Source organism: Idiotropiscis lumnitzeri, chromosome 18 (assembly GCF_059441095.1).
Source record: "Idiotropiscis lumnitzeri isolate Australia: NSW breed Sydney's pygmy pipehorse chromosome 18, RoL_Ilum_1.0, whole genome shotgun sequence".
In the NCBI taxonomy this organism is placed as follows: Eukaryota; Metazoa; Chordata; class Actinopteri; order Syngnathiformes; family Syngnathidae; genus Idiotropiscis; species Idiotropiscis lumnitzeri.
This window is the reverse complement of record NC_142408.1, coordinates 5,239,354-5,251,684: the sequence shown is the minus strand read 5'-3', so window position 1 is coordinate 5,251,684 and position 12,331 is coordinate 5,239,354. Positions and strand designations below refer to the sequence as shown.

General features: G+C 40.7%; 2 protein-coding genes across 6 annotated transcripts; one reads left to right on the top strand and one right to left on the bottom strand.

Annotated features, from left to right (window-relative positions):
- Positions 1–251: 251 nt before the first annotated feature.
- Positions 252–7,021, top strand: nop14 (NOP14 nucleolar protein homolog (yeast)). Of its 2 annotated transcripts, none has more exons than XM_088281531.1 (19): positions 252–404; positions 876–1,058; positions 1,266–1,400; positions 1,477–1,618; positions 1,755–1,903; positions 1,977–2,114; positions 2,343–2,465; positions 2,758–2,889; positions 2,967–3,243; positions 3,799–3,929; positions 3,994–4,079; positions 4,153–4,288; positions 4,463–4,564; positions 4,856–5,009; positions 5,097–5,256; positions 5,803–5,950; positions 6,129–6,247; positions 6,332–6,487; positions 6,570–7,021. In XM_088281531.1, exons 2-19 carry the CDS (start codon positions 876–878, stop codon positions 6,664–6,666), a joined length of 2,568 nt encoding a protein of 855 aa, XP_088137657.1. In that variant the 5' UTR covers positions 252–404; the 3' UTR covers positions 6,667–7,021. The 2 variants fall into 2 exon arrangements, with proteins under 2 accessions (XP_088137657.1, XP_088137656.1); XM_088281530.1 differs by having other exon boundaries at positions 330–520.
- Positions 7,022–7,340: 319 nt separating this feature from the next.
- LOC148319134 (uncharacterized) lies at positions 7,341–11,365 on the bottom strand. Of its 4 annotated transcripts, none has more exons than XM_088281528.1 (6): positions 11,222–11,365; positions 10,743–10,891; positions 9,832–9,861; positions 9,328–9,470; positions 7,879–7,941; positions 7,341–7,802 (listed from the first exon to the last, which is right to left on the bottom strand). In XM_088281528.1, exons 2-6 carry the CDS (start codon positions 10,861–10,863, stop codon positions 7,788–7,790), a joined length of 372 nt encoding a protein of 123 aa, XP_088137654.1. In that variant the 5' UTR covers positions 10,864–10,891; positions 11,222–11,365; the 3' UTR covers positions 7,341–7,787. The 4 variants fall into 4 exon arrangements, with proteins under 4 accessions (XP_088137654.1, XP_088137652.1, XP_088137653.1 ...); XM_088281526.1 differs by having other exon boundaries at positions 10,743–10,896; positions 11,222–11,339; XM_088281527.1 differs by lacking the exon at positions 11,222–11,365 and adding an exon at positions 11,040–11,215 and having other exon boundaries at positions 10,743–10,896.
- Positions 11,366–12,331: the final 966 nt, after the last annotated feature.

The window sequence follows — 12,331 nt, the reverse complement described above, 5'->3', positions numbered from 1 at the left end:
TTAGATAAAACGTGGTCATGGCTATAAATTATTGCGCATGGTAACATCCTTACTGTGCAAGCTTTTATAGGTCACCTTTGCCATCTCTGATTAAAATTTGCTGTTGACCGCTGATATTTCTTATTTTATTATGAACGCTCATTAAAGGTATGTATAACTTGATATATGTATATAGAGTATATAAAAAGATTCAATATATTTAATCGAATTATAATAATTTATAAATGTCCACTCGTCTTCCGGACGTGTCACTCATGTAATTCAATTTCTGAACGCTATAGTGGCGCTGTAGGTAAACGTGCAACAGAAGATGGCTCTTGTTCAGCTCTGCTTGTTTTCCTTTGTTTTTTTGAACTTTCACACCGTCGCGTGTAAATGCTTGTGCAAATCGAGAGCCAAACAACGTGGGTAGTGCATTAGAGTTTCTATTACTCATTGAAGTTTATGTCGGCTCCGTTTAGCGATTAAATGCCCTCTTTGCGGTGGATTGTATAAATTGACTCTTCGCGACACTTACACGGTAATCTCTCAAGTGCACTGTTTGTTTATGCTTCTGCTAATACTTTAGCTAACGATGCTTATGTGTCTGTTTAGAAACAGTCAAATGTACTGCATTCAATCAGAATGATAATTTTGTACGGATTTCGTTGACGCGGAAGTAAAATGGGGCAACATTCATTAAAATGGAAGGGTGTTGAATTCTAATTGGTTAAATCTGTACAATTGAGCCCGTTCTATGAATTGACGTGTCTGTTGAAGTGGTTTGGCATTATACTAAATATAGTATTTTTTGGGGGCGCAGAATAAAATCACTCTTCAGCATTTACACAAAATGACGGTTTGTATTCAACGCTGATGATAAATGACTATTCCAGATGGGGAAGGTGCCAAAAAAGCGGAGCGTGGCCGACAAAGTTCGGAAAGTTAAGACATCTACTGAGATCAAGAACAACCCTTTTGAAGTGAAAATCAACCGGAAGAAATTTAATGTGCTTGGGAGGCAAAGTAAGCATGATGTGGGCCTCCCTGGAGTGTCCCGCTCAAAAGCCATCAACAAGGTGAGACTCCACCGACAACAATAGCTCATTTTCACCCTTTCTGTAGTGAATCATTAAATGGAAACAATCTGTAAAGCCTTTACTGTTGTGTTACCACACACTTCAACACTGTGGTGTCACCGTACAAAAAGCAAAACACACGTTAATTCCTTTTTCATACTCACTGAGCTGATGTCTCATGAGATGATGTTTGCTGACGTCCAACAGCGGAAAGAAACGCTCTTGAAGGAGTACAGACAGAAAAACAAGACCAACAAGTTCATAGACAGGCGTTTTGGGGAGTACGACCCCAAAATGGCACCTGAAGAGAAGATCCTGCAGAGGTTTGCCATGGAGCGACAGGTGAGCCATGTTGTCATTTTACAAACATTTCACTGTGTTGAAGTCTCTTAAATGGCTTTTGAATGGCGCATTTCAGCGCGCCCATGAGAAGAAGGACATGTACAACCTGAACGAGGAGGAGGAGTTGACTCATTACGGACAATCTCTGTCCGAAATGGAGAAGTTCACTGACATGGTGAACAGCGACGACGAGTCGGAGGAGAAAGGACTTTTGTCAGGTAAGAAACCTTTTTTCATAACCTATGATAAAAATACATTTCATTTATTAAACAGAGAAATTCTCAGACCTTTAAAATCCTTGTATAAACGTAATAAATGTTGTTGAAGTTCAAAACATCATTTGGAATCTTTTAGCCGAGCTGACGGCCTCTCACTTTGGCGGCGGCGGGGGCCTCCTACGGAAGAAGGTCGCCGGGGAGCATCCAGACGATGAAGGAGGCCCGAAGGCCAAGTCCAGGCAGGAGCTGATCGAGGAGCTCATCCACAAGTCCAAACAGGAGAAGGTGAGACGCCCCCTCGTCGACAGAAGCCATGAAATATGACAAATCAAACCGGGATCTTCTTCTTTTTGCTCAGAGGGAGCGACAGGTGCAAAAGGAGGAGGCGACGGAGCTGACAGAAAAGCTGGATGAGGAGTGGAAGAGCATCCAGACGCTCATGGTGCGCAAAAAGCCCAAAGCTCAGCGGGATGAGACGCCGCAGGAGAAACCAAAGGTGGGGGCACCGGCGAGATCAGGACACACACTATCAATTGACGTGAAGTAAAAAAAAATCACATTTCCACTGATCTTCACTATATTCTTGATAAACGGGATGAAGTATGCATCTGAAGATTTGCCTAGCACCCAAAAAACAGTCAATGAATAAATAAATTCAGCAAATTTACTGGTTGCACATGCGTCGATTCTCACTGAGCTGACTGTGTCGTTTCCGTTTACGCAGCTGGAGGAGTACGACAAGATGGTGAGGGAGTTGGGCTTCGAGATGAAGGCTCAGCCTTCGGAGAAAATGAAGACCCCTGAGGAGATCGCCAAGGAGGAGCGGGAGAAGCTGCAGAAACTGGAGGTGCGTTCATAAAATGACATTTGTGACCAGCGTGCAACGGTAAATACAAAGTAACCGCTGTGTAGGAAAAAAGAAAAAAAAACGAGATTTCTGGGGGGAAAAAAAGTTGGATATTAGAAAACAAAAAATATTTTCGTTGGAAAAATATCTATTAATAAGATAAAAAAATAATGTTTTCTTTAAAAAGTCTTCCTTTTTTTTTTTTTTGAGAATTTTAAAAATATTTTTGACAATGTTTCATAATGACCAAAAGGAAAATAGTCTCATCCATAATCTGCCTTTTTTTCCTAAGGCGGATCGACTGAGGAGGATGATGGGCGATGAAGAGGTGGCAGCAGCGCCGCGTCGTAGTCACGTGTCGGCCGACGACCTTCATGACGGCTTCATCCTGGACAAAGATGACAAGAAAACTTTAGCCTATCAGGTGACACAAGTTACTCGACATGAACATTATTGGACGGGAAATATGTGTCGCTTATACATGTTTACTTTCTTGTAAAGGACGGCAAATGGAACTTGGACGAAGAGCCCGTTGAAAACGGAGCAAACGGTGAAGAAGACGAAGACGAAGGAGATGGTGGCAGCAATGAGGAAGATGAGGATGAGGATGATGATGATGAAGAGGAGGAGAAGGACGAGGACGGTCAATCAGACTTGGAGTCAGAGCGAGAAAGTGAGGAGGAGGAGGCGGGTGAGGAGATTAAACTGAAGAAGAGCAAAGAGGAGAGGAAGGCGCAGCAAGAAGAGGCCAAGGCCGAACTTCCGTACACGTTCTCTGGTAATGAACCTCTTTGATTTGTCTGTTAGCAACGTATCGTTAGCGCTCGGCTGCGTTTTTAGATTTAAAGAAACTTTGATTCCCTGCAGCGCAATTAACGGAGCACGGAGCGCCTGAGTTATTTACACGAGTTAACAATTTGTGCAAAGGTGCCGTGGAAACGATCCACACGTTCCAACTTCTCAGAGTTTGCAGCAATGAAACGATGAGGGGGAAGAATAAACAATAGCTATAAAAAGTGTGCACACCCCTGTTCAAATGCCAGGAAATTGTGATATTAAAAAAATTAGTCCGTGATCAATTATTTTACGGCCTTTCGACCCTTAATGTGAAATATAGTTGTAAAATTAAATTTTGGGAAAAATGAAAATATTTTTGAGAATGCAAGTAAAAATAAATATTTGCACAAGTGTGTCAGCTCAATTTTGTAATCGTTGAGTGTAATAATCGTCATTAAATTTTGATTAATTGCATAGCCCGAGTCTGTTTACATTTTGTACGTTTTTTTTGTTTTTTTTTGTGTGTAGCAGCTCGCATTGTTTATCGTTCTTACAGTTCCAGAAAGCCTTGAAGATCTTGAAAAGCTACTTCGCGGTCACACACCTGACAACCAGCGCCTCATCATGGCCCGGACTCAGAAGTGCAACCACCCCAGCCTTGCTGTGGGGAATAAGCTCAGACTGCAGGTACACGAGCGTATTTATTTTGCGTGATGTAACTCATTCCGAATGAATAATATCTGCGTGCCAGAAACTGGTGGGTTTCCTGTTGGAGTACCTTGGAGAACTGGCCTGCCGCAGTCCGCCTGAACTTACCACCATTGACAAGCTCATTCCGTGAGTCGATTGTTGGCTCGATAATTGAAATGCTTTCGTCAATAAATGATTTCTTCTTTTCTCGTCTGTGTAGAGAGGTGTACAGCTTGTGTCAGATGTTTCCGGAAGCAGCTTGCAAATCCATGCAGACCATCATCGGAGATGCCGCGCACAGCATGGAGGAAGTCCTCGAAGTCAAAGGGAATGCTGCCTTCCCAGCTCTAGATGTGGTATTGTTAACTATTCGTTACCTTAGTTTGCCTCATTTGACCACTTTGTCAGCCTCAAACGGGCTTTTATTTTCAAAACAAAACTACACTTATTTTCTCGTGTTTAGCCGTCCAATCCATTCATAGTGTGATTACAATGTGTATTTTTTTTTTTCTGGATATTTTGGATTTCAGCTAATTTACCTGAAAGTAGCGGCGTTGCTGTTTCCTACGTCCGATTTCCGACATCCCGTCACCACACCAGCGCTGCTCTACCTAGGCCAAGCTCTCACAAAAGTACGTAATACACAGCCCACGCCACATGTGCATGGTCACTAAATAGAATAGATTGCATAGTTCGAGGGTATTCAGCACTTTTTAATCAGAGATATCGTTGTGATTCCTTAAACCTTGATTTAAAAAATGTCTTTAATTTTGGAGCATATCAGGTTTTTCCAGACATGTTTTATTTTATTTTTTTTTATTTTTAAGTTTGATCGATAAAAGCTCACATATTATAATTATGTTACTGTGATTATGAAAACCAACCTCTTTCTCATCTAAAGACTCCAAATGATTTGTGCGCAGTGTCCAGTGCGGTCATTAGAAGACGTGACGTCGGGTTTAGTGTTGTGCTGTCTGGCGGTGGAGTATGTCTCTTTTTCCAAGCGCTTCCTGCCCGAGCTCATTAACTTCCTGTGCGGAACGCTACACCTTGCCGTGCGGGACAAGACCGCTGCAGGTTGACGCCATCTCATCTTCAAGTCGTCTCATTGTCGCCGCCAACAAAGTGATTTTATTTTTTCTTCTGACTTACTTGATATTGCAGGTTACAGTGTGATTCCACCTTTTCGAAACACGGGGAAACACAGCAATCTGCTGGTGCCGTCGGACCCGGAATCGAGGAAGACCTGGAGTGGGAAAGCCCTTCCGCTGTCTGCCACACAGCACCTCACGTTAAAGAATGATGTGGACGCAGATCACTACAGGTAGTGCTTTGCAACTGCATTTTATTATTATTATTTTTTTTATTTTTAATTAATTTATACATTTTTATTTTATTTTTATTTTTTTTATCTTGATGCAAACAATATTTTTTTTTCGGGCTTAAGACTGGCGGTGGACATGCAGCAAAATGTACATGTATCATTTGAATATTGCATTTTAAAGCAGCTTTTGTTCTATATTTTTTTCTGTATTTCCATTTTTTATATAAAATTACATTTGTCTTTATTTTTTTAGTTTTGAAAGTATTTAAAAAAAATTATTTGATTTATTGTTTATTAATTTCATCAGAAATTTAAAAGCAAATTCAAAATAATTTTCGACAATTTGGTTTATTTTTTATTTTGAATTCATTTTTATTTAAAAACAATTGTTTACTATTTTTAGTCTTTGATTTTAGTTTCAAAAAAATTATTTGACACTTGATGACCTATAAGATATTAAAATCACCCCCCCGCGCTTTTGTGGCCCGTTTCGCCATCCCTCGTTGTGCGTTTAAGTGATGAACAATTCTGTCATGTTGTTGTCAGGTTGACATGCGTGTCCACTTGCATGAAGCTGTTGAACAAATGCTGTGAGCTCTACAAGGACCTGGTCAGCTTCACGGACATCTTTCAGCCAATCACAACGCTGCTTTCACAACACCTCTCCTCAAACTTATTACCGGAGCCTTTAAAGGTGCGTTGTCTTTTACTCTCAACTTTATCTTGTATTACATCAGCCAGGACTTTTTTTTTTTTTTGAATGATTGAAACCGAACTATTTCCCTTTTGGTTATGATGACAGGTTACATATCACATATGGAAAAGACGCGATATGTTGCTTAGTGTGAGCATGTCCTTTAATGTTGCTTCAGGAGCTTCGAGCGGTGATTCTGTTGGTCCTCGAGGGTCCTCCCCGCGCTCGCAGCCGTCTGGTGTTCGATAAGAAGAAGCCTGTCCCTCTGAAGCTCTTTACTCCCAAGATTGTGGAGGTGTACGTGAACCTTCAAAAGCGGTCATAATAAGGTGCACGTGTGCTACATTAGTCAGCTACATGTTTGTTTTTTTCCCCCTGCAGGTTGGACTATGGGAAAAAACGTGGCCACACCAGGGAGCAGAAGGAAGAGCACAGACTGCGTCACAAGTACAAGCAGGAGTTCAAGGGAGCGCTGAGGGAAATCAGGAAGGACACTCGCTTCCTCGCCAGCGAGAAGCTCAACGACGTCATGAGAAGGTACGCGTCATTGTCACGCCGGCCTCCCAAAGCTCGTGGAGGCCGCTTACCCCCAAACCTGCTTATTTTTTTCCCCCCACAGGGATGAGGAAAGGAAGAGGAAGGTAAAGGAGCTCTTTGGCAGTTTGGCCACGCAGGAGGGAGAGTGGAAAGCGCTCAAGAGGAGGAAGAGGACATGAGCGCACCTGCCTCACATGGACGATTGTTGAACGACACACTTTTGCCGTCAACGCCGCATGTACACAGCAGATCATGCGTGTATGTGTTCACGAAGTGTCAATCAATCAGTTTTTTATGCAGTCGCTGTTTTAGTGAAGTTCATCGATAAATGATGAGAAAGTCCAGTTGTCGCTAATGGAGTGTCTGATGCAACATTAGGTGTTAAATGCAAATCTAAATGTCGGTTAAAATGTTTCAATTTCTTTAGCAAATGTCTGGTGGACCTGTAAGAGCTACACGCAAATGTATATAATTGTTTACATTGCAAATATATTCAGACATGCGATTTGCAAGTACCAGTTAGCTGAGGACTGTTTATTCGGAAACCTTCCCTTTCACCCGCCCCCCAAAAAAATGTATTTAATGCTTTTTAGTCATTTGAACAATGCAAACATTTTAAAAGTATAAAATAGATTGACTCTAAAATGTTTCTTAAAATAGTGCCACCATAATTGTCATTCACTTGAATAAACGGCTCCCTAAATATTCCTCAATTTTTCCTATAGCGTGTATAGAATTAAAAAAAAATAGCTAAAATGTTTTCTTATATTTTGTCATTTGTTGAAAAAGGATTTTTAATACTACAGCAAATTAACACACTTTTCCCCCCAATCAGGACAAAAACACTTACTGGTATTTTTAAACATTTATTCAACACTAATTCCCAATATAACGTTATAGATACAGGTCCATATACTTTTGCTTTTCAATTTCAGGATGAAAATATAACATGGACACAAACCGATGCTAGAACAAAAAAAAAATTAAAAGAATATTGTCATGGTCGTTGTTCATATAGACACTTGGGTGGTTAATTGCGGTCTAGTTCCATGTGCTAGTTACTTGACAAACGCGCGCCACAAACACGCTGTGATAATAAATTTGAATTATCACAAATCACAAACAAGACACCTGAGGTCAATTTGCTGATGTGCAAAAGCACGCACAATACAAATACACACATCTTTCAGGACAACAATTTTACACACACACACTGACATCTTAGAAGACCAAGACGAGGCACGACGGGACTTGGCAGCGACACATGGAATGTTCAGAGCGTCCACCTTAAAAAACATCTTCAGTCTGTGTCGTGCTAGAGACAAAACGAGACCGGGTGTCGTCACTCGCATCCCATGAAAGTGTTGGTTTGAATTTTAATGGCGTCTCACCTCCGTGGTGTCGGTATCCACCGGCGACTCTACCGCATCTTGCGCGGCGGAGTTGTCGTCGCTCTGAAAGACCGACAAACAGCGATACAAATTGGCATTCGGGACTTCAGTTTCTTTGGCAGGCGTTTCCCATGAATCACCAACCTCTTTGAACAATGTTACCTAGTGATGGGAATTTGAAGCTTCAAATTTGCTTCATAAACCAGTTCAAGTATTTTTTACTCCTCTCGATGGCACTGTTGGTTCAAATAATGGCAAGTCAGTCCAATGCTGAACAGAGAGTGCCATCTACTGGAGTTTAGAAATACTACAACTGGTTCATGAAGCAGATTTGAAGCTTCATTTTCCCATCACTAATGTTACCACCCACACATGTGGAATAAACAAACAAAAACTTTTTTTCTACATTAAATACAAGTTTTCCAAAGTAGCTGAACTTTCAATGTCTTTGTAAAAATCGGGTAGAGAGGAGCGAGATGTATACATTGGCGAATTCTTCTTTGCCGCAGATAAGCTCCTTTCACCAAACTGTTCCAAAGTTGGAAGAAGTCTATCCCCCATTTCTTATCTTTCCTCTGTGCGTTGCTAGTCGCCGGTCAACATGGTGTGATTTTTTTTTTTTTTTTAAATGGGCTCCTCACTGATAAACAACCACGGTGTCTAAAAGGATGACACGGCAACCGTCAGTCCATCCATCCATCTGTCGCTCGATTCCTGCCGCCAGTTGGGCTCATCATAAGAAGTTGGCTCGCATTCCAGGTGGTTTGTCGGCTCCCTCTGGGTGGGCTGCCTGATTACGCGCCGCGTCTTTGCATGTTTAATGGCGTTAAAGGACATTTGCAAGGACAATTGGACTTGTTCCTCGTCACTTCCCGGGAATCTTCTCACTTGATGGTGATGCTTTGTGACTCATTGAAGAGACGCTGTCATCTCCAGACATGTTCAACACGAATGATGTTATTGATTTGTTTGGAGCGGGGAAATTTTCCCCCCTGACTGATGAGCAACACGGCAAAGCAAACAAAGGTGAATACGACGACGGATGGCTCAAGGTCACGCGGCCATTTTGAATGGACGTGTACGAAATGGAGGACGGGGGATGAGTCAACAGGAGATGTTAATCCTCCATTAATGAGGACAGATTTGGGGAAGATCCTGTTTGGTGCCACGGTGCACGAAGCAAGGCCTATTTTTACATTCATGCATGCTCTGAGGAAAATTTGAGTTTCAATTTTGAGACATTGGTTCTCAGGGGGGAAAAAATTTAAAAAAAAAATCACAACCACAGACTTGATGAAGTCATGACGTCGCTATCGTAGGTTTCTAAACAGAATGTTTCACGTGACTTGAAAAAGTAGAATTTCATTTAATACAATATTCTGAGAATAAATGCAATGGTATTTCATTTTCAACTTTTCACTCGTCTTCTATTCAAGTATTTGCTCTCACCGGTTTGCCGGGATCCTTCTTGGCAAATCCGGTGGCGGTGACGATGTTGCCCGCCCCCTCCACCGTTTTCTGAGCCACGTTGGTCATGCCGGCAACGACTGCTCCGCTCACCTGACTCACCCCCTCCACAGTTTTACCTGCCACTGTCGAAAAAGAAAGAGGGCATCAAACACTTTCGATTGTAGTTTTGCTTTCACCTGATGAACGTCATGACCACACCCTCTACTGTCTGCGGCCTTTGTGCAATTATGCCTTTGCTTTTCCAGCACAGCTTGTTCCGCTTCACTTTTCTTAACCTGTAAAAGGCATTCTTTACATTTAGCCAATCAACATGGGCCGTGGAGCTCCTGGGATTCTTCGCGGGAGGTCACCATGGGTGCCTCTGCTTGTTTGTGACAGCCACACTTTCTCCTCCCAGTGGTCCGCTCATGGAAATATGGCACCTTGCTGCTCACCTTCTTGCGAATTTGTGCAATGTTTAGTGTCAGATAGATTGTTAGATACCTGTTGTGACTCCGTCCACTGTTTTGTTGCCTGAAAGTAGAAGACAAAATAGTAATGGGTGAAATTTAATGACATATAATATGTATACGTCTATCAGGAATTTATTCTATTTAAATAATAAAATAAATTAGTGATATGTACATATAGTGACGGTTAATAAAATGATTAATAGAAATAAATAAAGTATACATAAGTAATATATTCATGAAGTATGGCTGAAATAGAGAAAAAAGGCACAAAATGTCAGAACAATGTGACACACACGCACACACATGCACACACACACACACTATGGTATATTCAATTTAAAAAAAATACAATATGCAAATGTTTATTTTTTAAAGGATATGACAACTAATAAATGCTTGCAAATTCATTATAAATGTACAATCACTATGACATTTTATGTAATTACAGTAGTTACATAACAAACGCTGCTACTATCAGTATAAAAAATATTTAATAAAAAAATATTTAACTAAAAAAATGAGTAAATCGTACCAAATGTTTTAAAGGGAATGGAAAATTTATTTTTTAATGCACAATTCTTTTGTAGGAAGTGTTGCTACAGGCTGTGATGCTGCCGGTTCTAATAAGAAATAATTCGTTCAAAATTTACCGACAATATTGTCTGAGCTCGCCAAGCTTAAATGGAGCCAACATGTTGAAAAAAATTAATTATAACTAAAAAAAATATTTATCGAATATATAGTTTCCCCCCCAAAAAATAAATAAAAACTCATGTCAGCTTTTCAAGGTTAAATTGAGATAAGGAGTGGAAACCTCATTTAAAATCTTAAAAGAAATAAAGAAAATAACCCTGGCCAATTCGAAGCAGCACCTGATCCCGATTAGCACGACGGAACCAATCAATGTGATAATCAATGAGCCGATATTAATGAGGGACCCACCGACGTACAGGACCCCATCTTTGGTCATCTCAGCCGCGCCACTCACTCCCTGCTTGGTCTTCGTCGCCGCCACCACCACTCCATCCTTGGCTTTGTTCAGTCCTTTCTTCAGTGCCTCCATTTTAGTTCTCTCCGAGCACTCGTTCCTTCTTTACTACGAAAGAGTGGGGGGGAAATAGAGACTGAATTGCTGTTGCCGAAATGTCACTTGAAAAAGACGCGAACGGCTGAGCACAGTCACTCAAACGCTACGACAACGCCCTACTTGTTACCGCGGATGTAGATGTAGACCCTTACCACCTGTGGAAGCGTCGAATGGGAGAGCCCCTCGGTTTTTTTAATTAATTACATCTAAACTTAATACGTGTAATAGCCGTAAAAATGACACACCATGTGAGTGATTTACCAAAATAGCTAATATTATTAAAAAAAAAAACATATCAGTGATTTTAAATGTCGATGTCAGGCGAGTCATGCACCTGTTGCGAGTTAACGTCTTCTCTCAGTTCCGGGTCGAATTTCCCCGAAAAACCTGTTCGTTCACCACACAACTCACTCGACTCGGTGAGAGGGTTTGCGTGTGTGTGCGTGAGCGTGTACGCGCACGCGTGCGCGCGCCAATGACACGCGTTACACACATGAAGACACGCCTCATGATCGAGATGCAGTCAGGATTCTTTCCAGAGCACAAGCCAAGCCAGCCTATTGATTTGAAATTAAAATAGTGTCATCAATACATATAATTAGCTGAGAGTGGATGCTGTACGGTGTTGCTATCATTAACTGGTATTAGGTTTGTAAATATCGCAGATTGAATAAACAGTCGTAAAAATGTCACAGTAATATTAAAAAAAAATAACTTCAATGCAGACTAGACAATGTAGTTACTGGGGGTTCAAATAAAAGAACGTGTTCAAAGTAAGGTGTGACGTGTAGTACTTGTAATGTTCACTTGATGGCGCCAGAGGACATCAAACCTACAGACACCGTCGCTAAAAAGTCACAAGCTCATAGTTTAAATACTGACAAATACTATTAATTGTCAATATATGGAAAAAAAAGATTTAAAGTCAATTCATGACAAAATGCCTTTTAAACAAACTTTACTTCTTTCAACCTTTTTCTTTATTTTCCCAATTTTTATTTTCATGACGACTTCCTTGTTGTATTTCTGTATTTTGTCTCATTTACCATTTTTACTTCCCCTTAGTTCAATTTTTTCTTTTTTACCGCCCATTTCCTATTTTCCTTACTGTATTCATCCTTTTTTATTTTTGTTCTTTTCCTTCTCTATCACTCCTACTTTCCCACATTTATTCATTTCCCTTTAAGCTGATGTACATTTTTCTTTCTTGTTTTTCCCTTCCTTCCTTTATATCATTTCTAATTTTCCTTTGGTTTTATATGACTTTCAAAATTATTTTCCTACCCTCATCAAATATAATTATCTATCCATCCGGAGAGAGAGAGAGAGAGAGAGAGAGAGAGAGAGAGAGAGAGAGATACCATACGCATACCATTTCTCAACATTACCCAACTTTAGCAATGACTAAATGTAATGTCATGAAAAAAGTCCCTACGACAATGTA